This window comes from Erithacus rubecula (genome assembly GCF_903797595.1).
Source record: "Erithacus rubecula genome assembly, chromosome: 22".
Taxonomy (NCBI): Eukaryota; Metazoa; Chordata; class Aves; order Passeriformes; family Muscicapidae; genus Erithacus; species Erithacus rubecula.
In genome coordinates this window covers 8,037,512-8,057,941 of record NC_136674.1, presented here as the reverse complement: position 1 = coordinate 8,057,941, position 20,430 = coordinate 8,037,512, and the positions used below count along the sequence as shown (strand labels likewise).

Here is a 20,430-nt window from a genome sequence, read left to right as displayed (position 1 = left end):
TAGATAGGTTGTCAGAAACTACTACCTAAATTGTAGTAGCAACAGAACCGAGTGTGTTACTGTATATTGCATATATTTTATGCTTTCTGGCTTTTCTCCATGATTTTAGTGCTTTGCCATTTCTATTGATGATATCATCAATTATCATCTAAAAAATATAATAAATTGGCTCATTTACTGATTTACTCATTTACTGATGCTGGCTGAAAGACTTGCCTGTGAATTTACAGTGCTTCCCCACAGCTGGTTAGCACAGAGGTACCTGAGATGTTGATGTAGATTTTTTTTGTAATTGGATTTTTCACTGGAAAAAATGTGTGACAGACAGCAGACAGCCCAAAATACTGCATTGAATTAATGTTGGAGCCATAAGCTGCATCCAGGAGCCCCAAGTTTCAGTGCTGCTCTTTCCATTAGGTTTCTTCCATTGCTTGCAGGTAAAGATCCAGGCTCATCCTGGCAGCTTGAATGACCATGAGCACCTACATACACACTTCTACTCCTGTGGCTGTTCCAGTTTTCACTCCAGCTTTCTCAGACATGCTGTTTTTATCTAGGCAGAAAGTGAATGTAGTAATTTGCCTGTTCCTGTGCTTGAGAGACAAAAGCCTTTCCAGTCATAGACATAAAGCCAGGGAGAAATGCAGGGGCAAGTGCTGCATTCTTATTTTGTGGGGTGTTTTCTTAGAGTAGAGGAGCTGACCTTTTCCCAAGGGAACAAGGCTGCCCTTTACCTCTTGAGAACAAGAGCTCTCTTACACACTAAAGCGTCTTAAAATGGAAGAATACCTTTTTTGACCTTTTTTTACTCACTACAGCCACAGGACTTTGTTCCAGAGAACTCAGCACCTGTATGTGCAGTTGCTTTCCCACACCTGATGTTCTGCTTTATATGTAGGTTTTGGACTTGATGTCAAAATCTGAGGGTGTGTAGGACAGAGATCAGTCAGGACAATGTCTCCTTTTAGCCCTCAAAACCCATCTTTGGAGAACTAGTGTTGGTAAAACTGCTGTGGAACTGTATTTTTCTCTCAGGTACACAGCTTAAAAGATAAGCCACTCTAAGTGAAACCTGAAATAAATGTGTTGTTGCATGGGGTAGTAGAAGAGAATTCTGGCCTCTGCTGACAAAGCAGATTGGTCTTACAGCACCTGTGTGATCCAAGGGGTGAAGCATGCCCTTTACTAAGAAAAAACATTTTCTTATCTTCGAGGTTCCTTGTCTCTGATGTCTCCTTTTATTGTGGGGTTTTTCTATACAAACACCTTAGAAAAAAGTCTTTGTATGCTGTAAACTGTTTAAGTTCTGCCCTCTGCAAAGCCAGCAGAGTAACTGGATAAACTGGTGAGACTGATTTGGCTGATTCCTCATGATCAATTGTACATGTAATTCCTAAAGGCTTGACTTTGCAATACTGCCCATAGGTGATGCAGAGTGCCCTTTATTGGGTATCTGGGTTTTACCAAATGGCTGATAGGATACAAAGACTGTGAGGATAGTAAAAGCAGGAAAATTCTAAATCTTGCATTAGTTTGATGGATCTTTGTAGTGGTGCAGATGTGAATTTACATAGAAGGTTGTAAATAGTGTTTATCTAAGAAATAAATTCTTTTCTTAGGAATGTGAGGGAAATTTTCCTTACCTGTCTCACCTGCTCTGGAGTGGAATTGCTTATGATGAACATGAGTGCTGAGGGAAAACTAACAGCACTAGATTCAATCATGTCTTTAAATAAATTAAAAACCATAACTGTTAGTTAGCTTTGTAACTTATATTTAGCATTTAGTCCATCTTGAATATATCAGAAATCAATGCAGTGGAATGAATAAGAAACCATAGCACAAATTAGTGCGGGGTGACATTGTTCCATGTGTAACATGGAATCGTTTGGCACCACGAGCTCATTTTGATTTCACTTCTTGTGTCTTCTGCCTCCTACCAACTTAGAAAAGAGCTGCAGCTGTGCCTTAATGAGATTAACTCAACAGGAATGATCTGTGGTTTACTCAGAGTTTATCAAATATATTTAACTTTCATGAAAGCAAGAATTGCTTAGATGAAGTTTCCCTCACCTACTGCCTCTGCTCAGTGATTCACTGGGTCTAGAAATTATAACAGCTCCAGTGAAGTCCCTTCTCATCTCATTGAGGAAGAGATCCCATGGTACAGTGGCATCTAGGATGGAAAGCAGAAATTCCCTACACTTAAAGAGTGAGACTTGACACCCAGGTGCAAAGGAGCTCAGTTCATTTTGGTTACCCATATGGGTTTTGAGAGGTACTGAAATGCTGACTCCTTTTCCACTTCTCTTGAAGCAGAGGGCGCTTTAGAAACCTCACAGTAACCAACCCTGCCTACCTTTGCAAGGTGGGCTACTGAATTTTAGTGTGGAAGTTGTCTGGATGGCAAGTAATGGTGGAAAAGTCCTGCCATCAGTGAGGCAGAAGCAGCAGCTCTAAGTTGTTTTTCCCTTTACATCAATGAGTAAGATGTACCATCCCCCAGTCTGATTTCTGGGAGGTTCTCCTCAAACCTTGTTTGCTTGGTGCCTTACAGCTAATACACAGTGCTGAAACCTGAAATTAGTTCAGCTGTGTCAGGACTAACAGATGGCCATTTCCTAGGAGAAGATACTGAGCATTCTCTACTGGTTTTGCAGTGTGGTAAAATCCAGGTTAACAGAAACAGCCAAATGTGAAGGCTGAATTGTATCAGATTCCTGAGTCATCAGCTATTGATGCAGAAGATCCTGCTACATTTTTGTGATGCTGCTAAGTAGCATTTCCAGCCCTCTGGGCAAAAACATCAAAGGATAGTGAAGATATAAACAGACCACTGTTGACTTTGAGAAAAATGTTCTATTTATACAGGCAGATGTTTAAGTAACTGAAAACTTTAGGACTGCTTTAATGAAAGTTTGGCAGTCCTCAACCTTCAAAAACTCATACCTCCGCTTGCTTTCTTTCCTCCCAAATCATAGAGCTAGCTTTGAGTGTCCCTGGTTCTTAGCAGAGGAAATTTTTTTCTGGAATAAATAAAGAGCTCTGGGAGCAAAGCAAGGCCTGCTGTGACCTGGCAGGGCAGGAGTGTTGGCCAAACCATGTCCTTTGCAGAGATGCTCTTCAGTCATGCCAGTCTTTCTTACATGGACATCTGGGCTTCTGATAGATGTGTTTGGGTCAGGTCTGATTCTCTTCTAGGGTGGTCCCCAACTCAGGTCTGTTAATAGCTCTCTTCCACCAGTACAGCCTGTGCTCTGTACATGTGCTCTTCCCTTGGCTGGGGACACTCACAGCCTCTCCAAACAATAAAGAAACACCATGGCTTTATGTGGGATTTCTAAACCAGGCAGGATTCTGGCTCACAGTCTGCCCAGGCTGTACTTCTCTGTTGAGAATGAGCAGCCAAACTAGTAAAGCTGGTTTGCTCTTGCTTTCTCTTCTGGTGAGATTCTCTGGTATCTAGCATGGTGTGAGCTCTGAGGTTTCCTGTGGCTGGGACATGCCTCTTGTGGATTCTGGACAGGCTGGATGGATGGGCAGAGTTCAACAGGATGAAGTTTAACAAGTCCTGCACTTTGGGCACACCAACCCCTGCAGTGCTGCAGGCTGGGACACAGTGCCAGGCTGAAAGGGACCTGGGGGTGCTGCTCAGCAGCTGACTGGACACGAGCCAGCAGGGTGCCCTGGTGGCCAGGAAGGCCAGGAACAGTGGCCAGCAGGAGCAGGAGGTCATTCTGCCCCTGCACTCAGCTCTGCTGAGGCCACACCTTGAGAGCTGGGCCCAGTTCTGGCCCCTCAGTTTGGGAAGGACCTTGAGAGGCTCGAGCGCGTCCAGAGGAGGCAACGAGGCTGGAGAGGGGCTGGAGCACAAACCCTGTGAGGAAGGGCTGAGGGAGCTGGGGGTGGGTAGCCTGGAGAAAAGGAGACTCAGGGGAGACCTTACCCCTCTCTAAACTCCCTGAAAGGTGGTTGTGGTCAGGGGGGGTTGGTCTCTTCTCCAGGCACCACTGACAGAATGAGAGGACACAGCCTTAAGCTGCACCAGGGGAAGTTTAGATCAGACATCTGAAAAAAATTCTTCACTGAAAGAGTGACTGGGTGCTGGAATTGTCTGCCCAGGGAGGTGGTGGAGTCACCATCCCTGGATGAGTTTAAAAAAGACTGGATGTGGCACTCAGTGCCATGGTTTAGTTGATGAGGAGGTGTTAGATCGTGGGTTGGACTTGGTGACCTCAAAGGTCTTTTCCAAACCTAGTTCATCCTGTGATTCTTTACTATGTAAGAAGGTTTGTGCTTGCATTATGACCTTTTCCCCACAGCTTTAGTAGGCAGGTTTTCCTCTTCTATCTAGCACTCATTTTAATGAACTTTGGTTGAATTTAATGCCTTTGAAATCTGTAACTGTGGCATTTAATAGAAATTAGGCAATAGGTCAAAAACTTACATGGAAAGAACAACTGGCATAGTGTGTTTTCATTAATGCTGCCTCCCACTTTGAAACTAGGCCCAAAATAGGGGATCTGTTTGCACTTCTTTCTCAAGTCTTCCTTGCCCTGTCTTTGCAAGAGAGTGTTCATCTCTTCCCTGCTTCACTTGTTGCTGAGCACTTGAACAGCAAAAAACCCAAGCAGTCTTCTCATCTTAATAATATCTTAGTTTCTTCAGTAGGTCACTGCTTCTCTTCCATTGCAGGCAGCTTCAGTGACTCATGGCTCAGCCCACCTGCCTGCAGGCAGCTCCCTGGCTCAGAGCCAGCATGCCACTCTTGACACTCACCACATCACTGGAGGAACACCTTGGTGTGTCACCCTGGGTCATGCTTCAGCTGCTCACTGACAATTTCTCCAAATGCCTCCCAGGCATCCAAATCCTCTGCTCAGGTTAACCAGTGGAATATAGTTACAGGGAAGACAGAAATTAAAAATTCACATTCCCAAAGCATTCTTGTCATTGTGGTCAGCAGGAGACAGCAGTGCAAAGACATTCCTGTCACTCTTGTCTCTGCTCCATCATGGACTAGACTCTTGACCCCACACTCATAGCACCTAAATCCATGGGTGAAATTGCAGTTAATGTTGCAAAATGTTCTTTAGGCAATTTGATGTGATGGGATTTGACTGCTTTGTACATCAGAGAATCATTCTGAAATTCATGGAACTGCTTCTTTTAGCAATGGAGCAAAAAGGCAAAGAGCTTGCTGGCAAATGAATGGTAACTTCCCTCTCTTGAATTTATTCAGTTCTTTGAGGTATAAATGTATTCTTGATGGCCAAAGAAATCAGTCATTCTGCATAAGGAAGCTTGGTTGATGTCTTCAGCAGATCTTTATGAAGCTTTGTGTAAGTGGTTTTAGAAACAACTTAGAGGGGGAAATAGGATGTGGTTTAACACAGAAATACTTAAGTATGCTTTTGTGTTACTACTTAAGGGAATTTTAATTGTACAAATATGTGAAAATAAGTTACTTTGTTCCTCTGAAACACCCCTGGTGTGACATTCATCACTGCTACACTACTGTGACCTGTACCACACCTGAATTTTAATCATCATATTGTTATGTTCCAATTTGATATCTCTCTTACTGTCACAAGATCAGATGTGTTTAATTATGGAACAGGATCCTGCTGAGCTTTACAGATAGTGCATGCCCCAAGGACACTGTATCTGAACTGTGTCAGCTCACCTTCCTCAGCAGCTCCATCACTGTGCAATTCCCATCCCCACAGGGAGTGTGCTGAGGAAGGAAGGGCTGCTCAGCAGAGCTTTAGCAATGGGAGAAGGTGCATCAGAGGGGGCCAAACAGACCAGGATTGTGGATTGAGATATTCTGCATCAAGAATAACAACAACAACTTGAAATTTGGACTAAGATGGACAATACTGGAGTCTGAGGTCTTGTCTGTGATAATGTGCTGGAATAACAAAGGAGACTCTCAGCTTGGCAACTGGGCACACTCTCATAACCCAGTGGAGAAGGCTTTTGAGCTCCTAAACTTCCTGGGAGATTTGAATCTTGGCATGAGTGAAGGAGACTTTATGCAATAACCACTGGAATTCTTAATACCTTGTCTGTTGCTCCCCCTCCTGATTCCTAAGAGCTTGGAAGATCAGAGGGTCATTTATGATTGTTTTCTTTTCTTTGAGCAGCTTTCACCCCCTCACTCCCTGTTCAAAACCCTCCATGTTGTTTCTTTACTCATATATGTCAGCAGGAAAAAAAATGGTGACTTAAGAAAATTATTTCTCTCAGAACAAAGCCTGCAGACTGTATCTCCAAACATAAGCTTGACAATAAAGCCTTGGACTCAGCAAAAAGTTATATGTAATATATACATATATAAGTTTTATATATATATATAATATAGGAGTTCTGTATTGAAAGAAGAGATCTTATCTTTCCCAGACTGTCCTGCACTCTCTGTTCCCAGTCAAGTCCAGGTTTCAGACACTTTTCTTACAAATCCTCCAAGTACTCTCTGGGACAGAAGCTCAGGCAGCACTTGTCTGCAGAAACTTCCTGGAACTGCTGCTGGAGACTGATTACTGGAAGTGAGAACCTGCTGGAGACCTGTGCACCATGGCAGACCAAATTAGGTGTAGATCCCTAGTTATGCTACAAAAGTCTTATTCATCTTCATCCTCTCTAGAGGCCTGAATCTATTATTCAGGTCATTATTTCCTTTGCCAGCTTTTCTGCTGTTGCTTGGATTGATCTGTGGATGAAGCTGGCAGGCTACTGTGATCCTGCTGTCCTGTGGGCCTGTGCTTTTCTCTCCTCACTGCTTATCACTGCAATGAGTGCACAGGCAGTACCTGGTGGGTTTGTTTCTGTTGTTCTGTGCTGTGAAAAAAGCCAAATGTTTGCTTGAAAGCAGTGTCTCATGTATTGCTGAAAGCTGTGCTCCCTTTATCTCGGAATAGTTTTAAAATATCCTTTAACTGTTTCACACTGTTTATTCTACCAGAGAATTTAGCAGAAGAGCAGTAAATGTTAAGGTCTGTTTGGGCTGTGTGAGGCCAGAGTGAATATCTACTTTTGTGCTCTGTCCTGTAAAGATGAGATGCAATAAAACCTGATGTTGATACTGACTTTCTTTAGAAAATCATTATTTTCTTTAGAAAATGCTTTGAGATCTTTTGAAAAGCAGCAAACAGAAACCAGGTGGAATTGCACTGAAATCTTTTCACCTCTCTATTAGGTCCACTCACAGCCTAGCTAAAGAATTGGTGTTCTTTAGTTCTTATTCCATCTGTTATTCTCTTGGTTTAACATTTTACTTAGTTTTGTATGTTTTTCTAGGGTATTCAAATATTTTCTGTGACTGAAATGTATTTTTAAGAGACAGGGTGAGACAGGGAGAACTCACTGAGAGAAGCCCTGTGGAGAAGGACTTGGGGTGGATGAAAAGCACCCAGAAAGCCAAGCACATTCCAGGCTGAATCAAGACAGGAGTGGCCAGCAGGTCAAGGATTCTCCCCCTCTCATGTGAGTACCTGGAGTACTGTGTCCAGAGTTGTTGAAGTGAGTCCAGAGGAGGTCATGGAGATGCTCCCAGGGCTGGAGCCCCTCTGCCCTGGAGCCAGGCTGGCAGAGCTGGGGTGCTCACCTGGAGAAGAGACAGAGCCCCTTCCAGTGCCTAAAGGGGCTTACAAAAAAGAGGTATTTTTTACATGGGCAGAGAGGGATAGGACAAGAGGGACTGGTTTTAAGCTGAAAGAGGAGAGATTTGAAGGTTTCTTCCGAGCCAAACCATTCTGTCATTCTGTGCTGCTAATCACTGGTATTTGCTGGCTCTGGAGATGGGAGTATTGTACTCGGTGAGTCAGGCTATGAGTTTGCACTTTGCATTGTGCCTTACACTACCCAAAGTCCAGGACTGCCTCCCATCTGAGGTTTTGTCATTTATTCTGATGGTGGTTTGTCAGTAAAACAAACTTTTCGCTGTAGTATTTATGGAGCATTAAACAAAATTCAGGGTATTCACCCAGATGAATCAATAAATAATTTCCTATGATCATGCTTTGATGGGTTTTGAAATAACAATGACAGAAGGGACTCATACAGGCAATGAATGAGAACCCTGGTGTGTAGCTGTAAAGAGTGTTTCAAATCCTGACTTCAGTGGAAACAGATTGTTAGCATACTTCAACACTTCCCTCAGTTCACAGGGCAGTGTTTTCCCTTTGATCTATAGATTCTTACATTTTACACAGGTCTGTTGTCCTGGAATCCTATATTGCCAAAGTAATTCAGTTAAAAAGTACAGAACTGAGGTGACAGAAGAACCTTTTACATAATAGACTCAGCTCACTGAAGTTTTGACTTGTTTTCTTTCCAGTCTGGACACTGTTATGTTGAATGTTGAACTCTTGGATGCCTGAGCTGGTTGCATTTTTCCACAGCAGGGGAACATCCCCTTCAGAGCTTTCCAGCACAGGCAGTGTGGCATGAGCACGCAGGTGTCACAGGGCTAGACATGTCTGGAAGTATCTTATCTTCCCCTTTTTGAATCATCTGATAGTTTCAACTCCTTTATTGATTAAAATTAAAAGCAACATCTGACAGCATATTTTCTGTTGTGTCCACTTGCCCTCTTGCTGGTTGGAAGGAAAAATGAAGTCAGAGCATTTCCAGGCATGGAAAGATGGGGCATGGACATTGCCCTGCATTACCCTTATTTGGTTTTGGTGGGCCTCAACATAGCTGCACAAAGAAGAAGATCCAAGACTATTTGATGATACAGCTTTATATTGTTCTGAGAGTATTTGTTCTTCCCCAAGCCTTCCTCCAAGAGGAAGATTGTGTTGTTTTTTTAATCTTAGCTATTGATTTTGCAATTTTAATTTTCTGTAAATCTTTGGCACCTGTTATTTTGTTGTTTTAATTTTCTCAGTCTATTTTAATATTTAGCCAGTACAACACTTGGTGAGGGCAGGATATGAGTACATGATTACAGCCTGCTGGGTCTTCATAAGGCCTGGTCATTTTGAAGTCTTTGGCTTTTCCAGAGGATGTGTTTAGGGACTCTGTTGGTTACTGAAGCATCTCTTCTTCCCTCTTCTCATTCTCCCCTTCTCTGTGATAATGCAGGTAATGAAGTAAGACAAAAAATTAAATGGGGATTAGAATTTCATGAGAAGTGATATTTAAAATGGAGCTGTACTCAATTCATTTATGCTTTAAAGGAAAGAGCATAAAGCAAGGGAAAATCTGCTAGTTAAAGTATTAAAATCTGCCAGGGGCATGGCGTTTCCTTTAACTTCCAAAATCCCTATCCAGTCAAAGATGAGTGGAAATAGATGTTGTCTGTCTCCCTCAGGGTCTCACTTGGAACTTAGTTTCATGCTACCTCTGCTTGTGGAAAGGTTGTCCGAGCATTATAAATACATTGGATTGGTTCCCATAGGCTTGAAATGCCTCTTTACAACATAAGCTGCCCACTGCCATTTAGGTGCTTTTTAATTTGACTAAGATGACAGCTAGTACTGATTTCTGGTACTTGGAACCATAAACTGTTACAGAAGTACTGACTTGTTTCCTGATACAGTTTGGTCATGCCCCCCTTCCCCAGCACAATTAATCTTGTGTCTTGGTTTGAAAGACAGATATTTGCTAAGGAAGCAGGAACTTCCCTCGGAATGGAAAACATGACCCCTTTCCCTCTGAATTATTATAACTTTCAAATTAAGTGGCTTTAAAGCAGAGACAGAGGAAAAGGAATAACAATTCCTTACTAGTATATATGTATATAATAAGGCAAACAACAATGGCAACAACAACAAACAACAATCCGAATAACAACCAAACCCAACCAAACAGAAAACCCAGTCAAGGCTCTGAGCGCCGGCCCTGGCTGCAGTTGCGGGCACGGCCGGCAGGGGCGCTGCTGGCTCCCGGCGGGCAGGCTGCGGGGGCTCCCCGCGCCGCCAGGGGGCGCTGTGGCGCGGCCCGGGCCCCACACGCTGATGGCGGGAAGGGATGGAGGGGAAGGGATGGGGGAGAGGCTTCGCTCCGCAAACCCCCCGGGCAGCCGAGCCCGGGGCCGCAGCGGGAACCCCGGGAGCAGCGGCAGCAGCGGCAGGAACCAGCTCGGCCTGGGCAGCGAGAGCGGCTGACACTCTGCAGCTGAACTGCTGTCCCGGCAGGCAGGGAGTGCGGCTGCAGGGCAGCCATAAACCCGCAGCAGCGGCAGAGGCGCGGCGGGGCTGAGCAGCAGCAGCCCGGATCGGAACAGCCCGGGAGAGGCTCCCTGGGAGGGGAAAGGAGCTCGGGGATCCCGGGGGTTCCCCTGAGGCACCCAGCAGATGGTGAAATCCCTTTTTTAGCGAGGCAGGCTGTTAATGAGGCCCAGTGCAATGGCTGCTCATACGAGCAGAGCTGCGCTCACGGTAGAAGAAAGGCAGAAGACAGAACCCGCAGCGGTGGGGAACTCTCCCCACAGCGACCCTAGGAATGCTGAGAGAACAGAGCCAGCAGCTGCCCCAGCCCCTTTTTTCCCAGCCCAATTCTCCCAGAATCTCTGAAGGAGAGAAACTCCCAGGTAAGAGTGCAGCCAGGTGCCCTTCTCCCCTGAGCTTGGCAACTTCGTCTCTCCTACATAGCCGGTCATTTTTTGTGTCTTAGCAGCAAAAATGGTAGAAAATTCACTAAGAGTATTGAACAAAATGAGAACTCGTGAATCCCAAAATCTTGTTTGAAAAAACTTTAAATTTAGTAATTTATATCTATTAGAAGAGGATGTTTGATGATAACAGGCTTTACCTGGCTTTAAGATCACACTCATCCTTTACCCATCCTTGATATATGGGCTTGGAGGTATGAATATGAGAATGAGGATTTGGAGCATGGAATTCTGTGGTTGTATCTGAGGTAGCTGCCTCATAGCCAGACAAACAGCTCAGATTATTGTTACTAATTCTCTCTTCCCCACCCTGGGAAGGGGCTGACACATTCTTCCCAAAATGGCAGCAAAGTATCAAAGAGTCCCTGTAGGATCCATGCCTAGAGGGGCCAAGAGGGTGAAATGACAATGGGGAGAGCTTTGCTCTGTGGCTGCATGTGTTTGGGGCTGTTTAACCTTGAGGCCAGTTACCTGAACAGTGGTAGGTGTCAGAGGTTGTCAGATGGCATAAGTACTCCCTACAGTAATAAAACATCTGAGGGGGAAAAAAATGCTTGAGGCCTGCAGGGTTTTATTTCATGCTTTATCTTCCTGACTTACCTGTGCTTTGAGCCGTGCTGTCTTTTGGAATACAAGGCTGGTCAAGCCCAAGAGCCATTTTTCCCAGCACCATGTGTCCCATAGCACTCACTGGGCTGCTCAGGGATGTAAAATGAGGCCAATTTACATACCCTGGAGCCAGAAGTGCAAGACATGTCCTAAAGGGAAGGTACCACCAGAGGCACAATGTTCACTGGTGAACTCATCTTAGAATCCCAGAATGGTTTGAGTTGGAAATGATCTTTAAGATCTTCTAATTCTTCCTTGAACCCATCTCTTCCTTGTGTATATTGGCTTTTTTGTTATTATCTGACCATCCCTCTCATGCAGGTACACAGTCATGCTGGTTTTTAAATGGAAAACTTTGTGTTATCAGATCAATTAATTGTATGCTCCACTTTCTCAGATTGTGAAACAGTGAATTATTCTTTAACCACCTTGGCCATAATAATTTCTCCCATAATCCCATAGTTGGACTGTTCTCATCTGCTTCATTCTCCATGCCTTGGATCACCACTGACATCTTATCTGTGTTTCTTCCACCTGAATTCCAGCCTGTTTGGTAACTTGTGATGGTTGATCATGAAATATTTAGCAGCTGAGATTGTGCTAAGTTTTTGCATTGGAGCAATGAGTTAGTCTCACTTCCCTGCCTGATTTTATCCCAGTTCTTCCAGCATCTGTGAAAGCCTTGACCCTTTTGGAGAACAGCCATGAAGACTCCAGCATCTTCTTTACTGGTACTAGCTCATTTAGAGCCTGTCATTCTTCATATTCTTCATTCAGAACTTAATTTATTTTCCCCCTATATGCATTAATTTCCATCTAGTGACTTTGTATTTCACCTGTCATCTTATTACTCAGTCACCAGGCTGTTTGGTGGAAATTGAGTTTATGAATCCTTGGTTCTAAACAGCTGTTTTCTCATCACTGAGCAATCTGAACAGCCCTACAAAGCATGTTCCTAAAGCACACTTTGCTCTCTAGAAATGTCCACACTCCATTGTGCTGGGTGCTGCACAGAGAGCACGAGAATTCTGGTGCTGAAACTCTGAAAGGATCAAAAGCCAAATACGAAGGCACTGCAGTCATTTAGATCAGCCAGCAAATGTATCTCAAATGTCAGAACATGGCAAGGGAATGGTAACTCCATGAACTCCTGGAGACTTTTGGAGCATTGATTTGAGGCCCTGATTTGAGCTGCTTTTGAGTTCATGTGGCATCTCTCACACTGGTGGTCCAGCAGGGATCTGAGTCAGACCCAGCAAAGCTCAGTCCTATGGAGTGACTGATGTGTTCCTTAGAGTGGGGGAGCAACAAGAAACATCTGTGGGATGGTGCTGGCCATGACACTGGTTCTGACCCAAACAGTGACCCACACTGATTTACCATTTATGACATATATACTTCTGCAGGAGCTCTGGCTTTTGTTTTGGGTGTTGATTTGGCAGCTGGATTTTAGGAACAATATTCAAAAACTGCAAAATTCCATCTGAGCCATGTAATCCTGACTTGCTGAATAATATCTCATGTTTTCCTTGGGTCTGGTAGGCCTGGGAATAAGTTTTATGCTTTTACCTTTACAATGGGCTTTTCCTTTGCAGTGTGAAGAGGCTAATTTAGAGTGAGTGTTTTGGAAGAGCATTGTTAAAAATAATACCATCTGATATTTTCAAGGCTAAAACTTTCTGGATAGCCAGTATTGACTGACTTTAAAAACCTTAAAATTCTTGAAATGCATTTTCTGTTTTGCTTATGTCTATGGGGATCTTTATCCAGGAAGAAAGAATTGGCACAAGAGGAGCTTCCTTTTACTTCATTAGTAAAGGAGGCAAATGAAGCTTCCTTTTGGTGCCTCTGAGTTGTATATTTGGTTAACTACAGGAAAGCTGGGTACAGGTACATTTACAACACTATTTTGTATATAATATGAGCTAGAATATGCAGAAATACTAAACATCACTGGGCTGGGTAGTATCCTCTTGAGCAGGAGCCAAAAGCAGAGCCTTGGAGAATGAGAACAGTCAGAGGTTGCTTTTGCTGTAAAGGTGCCCTTAGTTGTACAAGAAGCTAAAGCTTCTCTCTAAACTTTCCTTTAAGTTGGTGAAACTCTGTTTTTTAATTTTTTATCCAGGCTCTTAAATTGTTAATGTGCATTAAATTTGGGGTTGACATACAACCTCCCAGCATTCCTCCTCAGATTGGTGTGGGGTGTTGGGCCTGCTTGCAAATGGAAGCTCTTTGAAAATGATGAGGCCTGAAATGTGTTTCTCCTGCCTCTCCCTTCTGATGGAGCATGGCTTGCTGACTCTCCTCCTCTGCCTTTAATTCCCCCAGCACACATGTTCTCAATTACTGCCTGCACTGAAGCTGCAAACATTTCTTGTGCATCTGACTTTCTATACTAAGCACTGGAAATACAGTTTAGAAATCTGTGGGGGAACTGTTATGTCCCATGCTGGGAAAATTGTGTTTATGGTTCCTGTAGGAAAACAAGTTCATTTTAGTCCACAGCAGATTTTCTGTTTCTTCCTTCTTTTGTATCTTGGAGCAATATTGTAAGAACCTCTTACCCCAGTGCATTGAGCATGGGTTGCTCCCTTCTTTGAAATAAAAAGCATGTGCCCTGCAGTCTGTTTCTCATTGCTGTCCACAAAATAATCACTTGTTTTGGGCTAATCACAATAATAGCTACTATGAACCCCAAATAGATGAGTCTGGATGTACAGCAGCATTACATTTGATGAAAACTCAGGTATATTGTAGTGTTGGTAGGATTTAAAAGCCAATATTCTGCAGCAGAGGGCATTAAAGGAGTGATAGTATAATGCCTGATTTGGAAGGGAAGAGGAAACGAGATTTAATCCTTTTCTCAGTGTTTGCATTGTTCTGATAGGATAATCCTTCAGGATCCAGGTGGTGTGATGTGTTTACAGGCCTTTGTTGTAAGTTAGATCATACTTTATTTTCAGCTGTAAACCTTAGGACCCACACCCACATCTGTAACTTGTTTCTCAGTTCAGATTTTGGGTTGTAGCAGAGAATTTTGTGGTTAAGGAAAATGCAGTGTTGTACTCCACCTCTCTCTTGTGTTGAAAATTAGCTCAGCTCTGACAGTGATCAGGGGATATTGTTACTGCTGTACAGACTAAGTTTTTAAAGCACAGTTACCTTCTGCTTAAATAAATTATGGTCTTGTTCAAATGGAAAGAGTTGCTTTTGCATCTCATATGTGACTAAGTTGACTCACAATAGAGGGGCCTCCAAGAATGCTGGCAGACAGGCACAGCAAAGAGAGAAGAGGAAAAGGTGTGTCTAGATCAATTAATTAATTGTTAGATAATAAATTAATATTCTTTGCCATTGCACACAAATTAAACCTCTTTTTCATTTACTATTCCAACTTCCCCTTCAGAGATTTGATTGCAGCATTCTCTCCCAAAGCAAAGAGCTCTTGCCATTTTGGTGTAAACAGTCATTGACTCTCTGTGGAGATTTGAAACATTGCTTTCCTGTCATTAACAATGATAAATCTGTAAATGATATTGTTAAAGATGCTGGGGGGAGGAGGGGGTATCAAACCAAGATGAACAGATTAAAGGACTTCAGGAAGTGATGTGCACTTACACAGTTATCCAGGCAGCACTGTACAATGCATCAGATGTAGTTTCATGAAAATAGTTTTTAAATTTTTTTATGAAATCTAGGGATTTAGAGGTTTTTGCTATTGCTCTGCAGCTTGTCCTGGGTGATATTGCCCCAAGACACTGCTGTTTCTGATATGTTGCTTTAAAAAATACTGGAGGAACAACCGCAATAAAATATAAGCAATGTGCCTGAGATGCTCATTTAATTCCCATTAGCACAGTAGATGTGAGTATGATGAGGTTGGTTTTGGGTTTATATCCCTATGCTTCTCAACAGGGATGGTTTAGATCTGTATCACAAATGGAAGTTGAGTCATAAGCTGGCCAGGAGGACCAGAATGGAGCAAGGCATTCAATCTCAGTTTCTGGAGTTAACAGTGTAACTGCAGTTTTGGAGGGAGGTGTTTTTTGTTGGCAGTCTGTTGGTTTTTTTAGGAAAAAGATGAGTCGAGAGCTGGAGAGCCAGGGAGTGCTCAGCAGGACTTGCTCACCCTTCTGTAGTCCTGTATGGCCTCTACATCATTAACAGCACAGGTGTCCTTTACTGCTCTCCAGTAATGTCTCACACGATGCTGCATTGAATCTTCCTCTTGTCATTATTTATAAGCTGCACAAAAGATCATCAATAATTACATGATTAGCATAAAACTCATTCTGTAATAAGAATATACGTTGTCATGAGAACATACAGAGTGAAGTGTACAAATCCCTCCTCATCAAAAATGAGAAGACAGCCTGGAATAAATCCCAACAAATTATGTCTTTCACATTCACACAGATAAACTTGCTGTGCTGCTTCTAAATTTCTATTCAGTTCAATTGCTTCTTTGCAACCTTGTGTGTTGCTTCCAGACTTTACTTTTGACTGCCTTGAATGGCATTTGCCCATGGTTTCCTACATGTGGGGACACCAGCTGCCCACGTGTTTCTGGAATGAACCTTTTCCATAGGGCAAACAGTTTTGCAAAACTTCACCCTACTGAGATAACAATTAATTAATTGTTATTGCAGTTTCTTTATAAATAACAAGGTAGGATTTGTGGTCTTTAAGGAGACCATTGTCTGTACTGAACTTTCAAATTACCCACAGCAGCATTCCCAGAAACTTGTTCTCTGTGTGTGACCCAGAACAAATAAAAGTCACATTCATCCCAGTATTACCACTCTTGTGATCTCAGCAGACATAGGAGACCAAATGTCTTGAGGAGACACTTCTGGTATGGACCTACAAGCACAGCTAACCACTCCACTTTCCTGCTCACTTCTCCCATGGAGACTGGAGTACTGTTTGCAAACTGAAATGATGCTGTTGCTGCATCCCATAGGCACTTTCCTGCTCTGTGCAAGCTTGAGTATTTCTTCCATACACAGTGTAAGCTTTGCAGTTCCAAAGATCTAATCTAATAATAGATTGGTCTACATTTGTGGTATTGCCAGAAAAAGGCATATGTTGTCAGGCAGTTGAAGTCAGCAACAGTGCTTAAGTGGAAATGTGCTTAAACACTGAGAAGGCAGAAATCCAAAATAATCCATCCAGGGTTTGGCTATTAGGAAACTAAAAATACTGTCTTCCCACATATACAGTTTCCACATGTACTTAAAGAAATACTGTTTGTCTGATGTCTCAATATTATTAAAGAGTAATTCTTTTCCTTTCTTGCTTTAGTGTGATTATAGCAGATGCTGTTGGCATTCAACTTATCAAAAACTGGTTTAAGAGGAAATAGAAAATATTGAAATAACTTGAAGGGAATAGGCAAGTGTAGTGTAATGCGGGAGATAGAGATGACATTGAGTTATTTTTTCCTATCACACAAGGTTTGCAATTCCAGTTTTTCATGTTTAGATTTCCTCTGGGAAAAGAATGCATCATTGGCTTGTACTAAGTGAATGTATTCCACAAGAACCACTGGTCTCTGTGCTGGTGAAAGACCACTTTTAAATTCAGATGGCTCTGTGGTCCTGACTTTTTACACTGAGTTGGGGGTTGGACTTCGAGATGGTATATGGAGATATGAGGTTTTGACATGAGTTCTGAGACAGTAATTATGGGATTGAATGTGTACATATCCCTTAAATATCAGCATATTTAGACGTGTGCCCAGAAACTGGTATCAGTCACAAGCATTCTTCTTCTGCTGGGGTTAGCATGTGCACACACACACATATTACTGTTCTAGTAAAAAAAATGTTCCATAAATGCCATTGCAGATCAGGAAAGGTTAGGTTTTTAATATTAATGTTTTCTCCTTTAAGACCTCTGGTTTCTCCCTAGTCAGCATGCATGCGACTCAGGCAGTAGTAGCAAAGAGTTGTATTTCAGTGACTTCTCTAGGGAATTCATTCTCTGCAACAAATACTCTGCCTTCTGGAACCCACCTGAAGCAGCATCCCAGAGGTCCTTTCTGCCCAGCTTGTATTACCCCTTGCACTGGTAGCAGCCTCATGCAGTTCAGAAGTGACAGTAAAAAATTAAGCTGCTGCTATTTTCTGCTTCTTTTGGCACTATTCCTGGAGAGAGTTGAGTTGGTAAATGTGACTGTCACAGCAGCTATTACCAATGACACAAAATAATTAAGTTGTGGTTTCTATTGTGGTGGGGCCACGTCTGTATTTTATAATGATGTGTCTGTGCTAGGAGGGAGTGTTATGCTTGATCGTTGTGATGGATGCTTCCAGGAAAACAGGACAGGTCTCTAAAGGCAGCTTGTCAAATACTTTCCATGTACATGAAATCCTGTTGGTTACATGGCAGACCACTAATTGAACTGTGTGTTGTTTTCTCTGTTTTCTGATGAGGTGAGGAGGAGGGCAGCATCCATCTCATTTTTCTCCCTGTTGCTTTTGGAGGGGATAGCTGCTATGTTTGTTCTTTTCAGCCAGTCAGAAGAATGTTGGAGCTGGGTTTTCATCATCAGATGAAATGAAGTGAATGCTTTCATTTTTTGATATCTTGAGCCACCAATATGGGGTTCCAGACTTTCAGCACTCTTGAAGACTTTTGGACCCAGATGCTCAGCAGTGCTGAGAAGCCTTGGTAGTTCCTGGTTCTTGAATCCTGCTGAACTGTGCTTCATGAAGAAATTACACTGTGAAGATGCTGTGAAATTTGAGGGCATGGAGAACAATCTCTCTTTTTCCAGTATTTAAAATATTTTCTGTAGATTGTCTCAGATAAATTTAAGAGTATTGTAGTATAACTGTGAAATCCTGCTCTTCGGTTCTGCTCTTCCTGCTGCACCCAATTTACAGGGAAAAATTTCTCTTGCTCTTAAGCAACAAGCACAGTCAGTCCATGTGCTCTGGCGTTCTCCTGGAGGGGCTGGGAGCCCTGTGGGTGTTGAGGACGCTGACCAGCACTGTGCTGATGCTCTGCTGAAGGTGAACATGATCTTGCAAAATGTCATGTTGACCTTCCTGCCATTGCTGGGGACCAGATAGATAAAAGTTGGGTTTTTTTCAGTAGATGTTGATGTACATATGTTGGTGTGTCAGAGAAAAAAAACCCTTTTCAACTCTATGTGATGTTAAGCCTTAAGGCTGAAGCTTTTTTTGTTTGTGTGTCTCCAGTGGAAGAATCCCATGTCACATTTGATTTGTATCTCCTGTTAGAGGTGACATTGTGTTAAATGGTGAGCAGGCTGGGGGTGCTGCACTGCACGTGGCCTGGGATGGCAGAAGAGGGAGCAGAACAGAGGCCACAGGGGCTCAGGAGGGGGAAAGCTCAGCCTTGTGTCCATTGGCTTGATGGCTGCTACCACTCTTCACCAGGAAGGGGACCAGCACAGGAAATTGGGATGCTGTCTGCTGGTGGCAAAAGCCTTTGAAGGAGCAAGAAGAGTTTTTTGCTCTCTGTCAGTGCAACACAGCAGGTCCTGGATGTGATGGGAAGCCTTAAGGGATATGGTCATTAAGAAAAGTAACTAAGAACTAAGTAATAAAAATAATAATACTTTTACCAGCTTCATTGTGCATAGGCAGGCAGCAGGGTATATGGGTCACACAGTATGAGCTGCCCAGAAATAAAATCCAGGTCTGTTAATGCCTCAGGCCTCTCCATAAACATCAGACTGTGACTCTTTCCTTCAGCACAGCTTGGACAGCAAAGGACTTCCATTGTAGGTGAAAGATGAGGCTCTGCTGAGTCCAGGTGCTAATCCTGTTCTCCTGCTGTTTGCCTTTGCCAGGTGCAAGTTCTTCAGCCTCACAGAAACCCCTGAGGACTACACCATCATTGTGGATGAGGAGGGCTTTCTAGGTGAGTGTCAGCATGTGCCACTTTGGTATCCAGCATGGGGGTGGACAAGGTAAACGTGTCATCCAGCTGAGACTGATAACCAAAATGTTTGTAAAACAAGTGTTTGTCAGTGCTGGTAGTACAGCTCTGAAAGGTGCTTTGATCACTTAAGCACACTGTCTCTGCTGCCATGCTGTACAAGGCATTCAGACATGGAATATGAATATATTTGAATGCTGGGAGAGGATCACACACAAGTCTTAAAGAGTAGTTTAAGCAGGTTTGAAAAAGCAAAGCCATCTGTGTATGATTGCATTAAAATGAGCTGGCCTGTGTCCCCAAGCCTCCATAAGTATACCTACCACATCTTGCATTTCCAGCTTCTGTCAACATCTACCTTTGAAAGGAGCACTTGGACATGAGTAGTTTGTACCATCTCTGCAGCCACCACAGTGCTGTGGAGTTGTGATTTGGCTCCTCTGGCTCATCACCATGAGCTGTGATTTATCCCCCTTTGTGACACCCAGCTCTCCCTGTACAGGTGTGCCATCTTTGCCTGGGCTGGCTGACAGGGTCAAAGGTTGGAGTTGGTCGTGTGTCACACAAAGTGGTTGGCACGTGCTTGAAGCTGCAGATTCTTGGCATTGTGCAAGAGCTGGTATAGAGAATGGCTTGGCTTTGTAGATGGAAATAGTTTTGTAATAACTTTTATCATGTGTGGAGATTTTGTTTGTTATTGAGGTGGGGGAATGAGGAAGTGTTGGGCAGCTATTATTATTATTTTTGTTCATTCATTCTTTCTGTGTTTGGAATTAAAATCTACACATTTTGAGGTCAGAGAAAATTCATTAAAATGTGAAAAAAGAGGATTTCATTCCTGAATAGGAATTAACTCTTCACACTGTAATATTCAATGGTTTTGTAGTGTCCAAACCACAAAGAAAAAATTTGAAACTACAACGTCTTTATTTAGTACAGAGTTTTATGATCAGTAGCCTTGCTGAAATTGGCTCTTTTCTGCTTCAGGAATACTCACAAACATGTGATAGAACAAAGTACATTTTAGACCAGTACAGTAATACCTGAAGATTTTAGTAAATCAATTGCTAGGCTGAGAATGCTGAATGGGTCTTTACAGCTGTATCTGTTTATCATTTGGGATTTTTGAGGTTTGATTTAAAGTCTATGCCACGTACTTTTGATCCCAGAAGAGGTGACATAGGGTTCTGCTGCCAGAGTGTCCCTTGTCATATTTTTAAGGAACATATGCACGATAATTTTACTACTATTGGTAGTATCAGCTTTTTTGTTATTAGTGACAA

At 42.9% G+C, this 20,430-nt stretch overlaps 1 protein-coding gene across 1 annotated transcript in view; it reads left to right on the top strand.

The window, feature by feature from the left end:
* The window catches only part of CASTOR2 (cytosolic arginine sensor for mTORC1 subunit 2), a 112,541-nt gene that overhangs the window by 42,658 nt on the left and 49,453 nt on the right, over positions 1 to 20,430 (top strand). Inside the window, exon 2 of the mRNA XM_079324926.1 lies at positions 19,059 to 19,129. Coding sequence (XP_079181052.1) covers positions 19,059 to 19,129 — 71 coding nt within the window. The remainder of the gene's footprint in view (positions 1 to 19,058; positions 19,130 to 20,430) is intronic.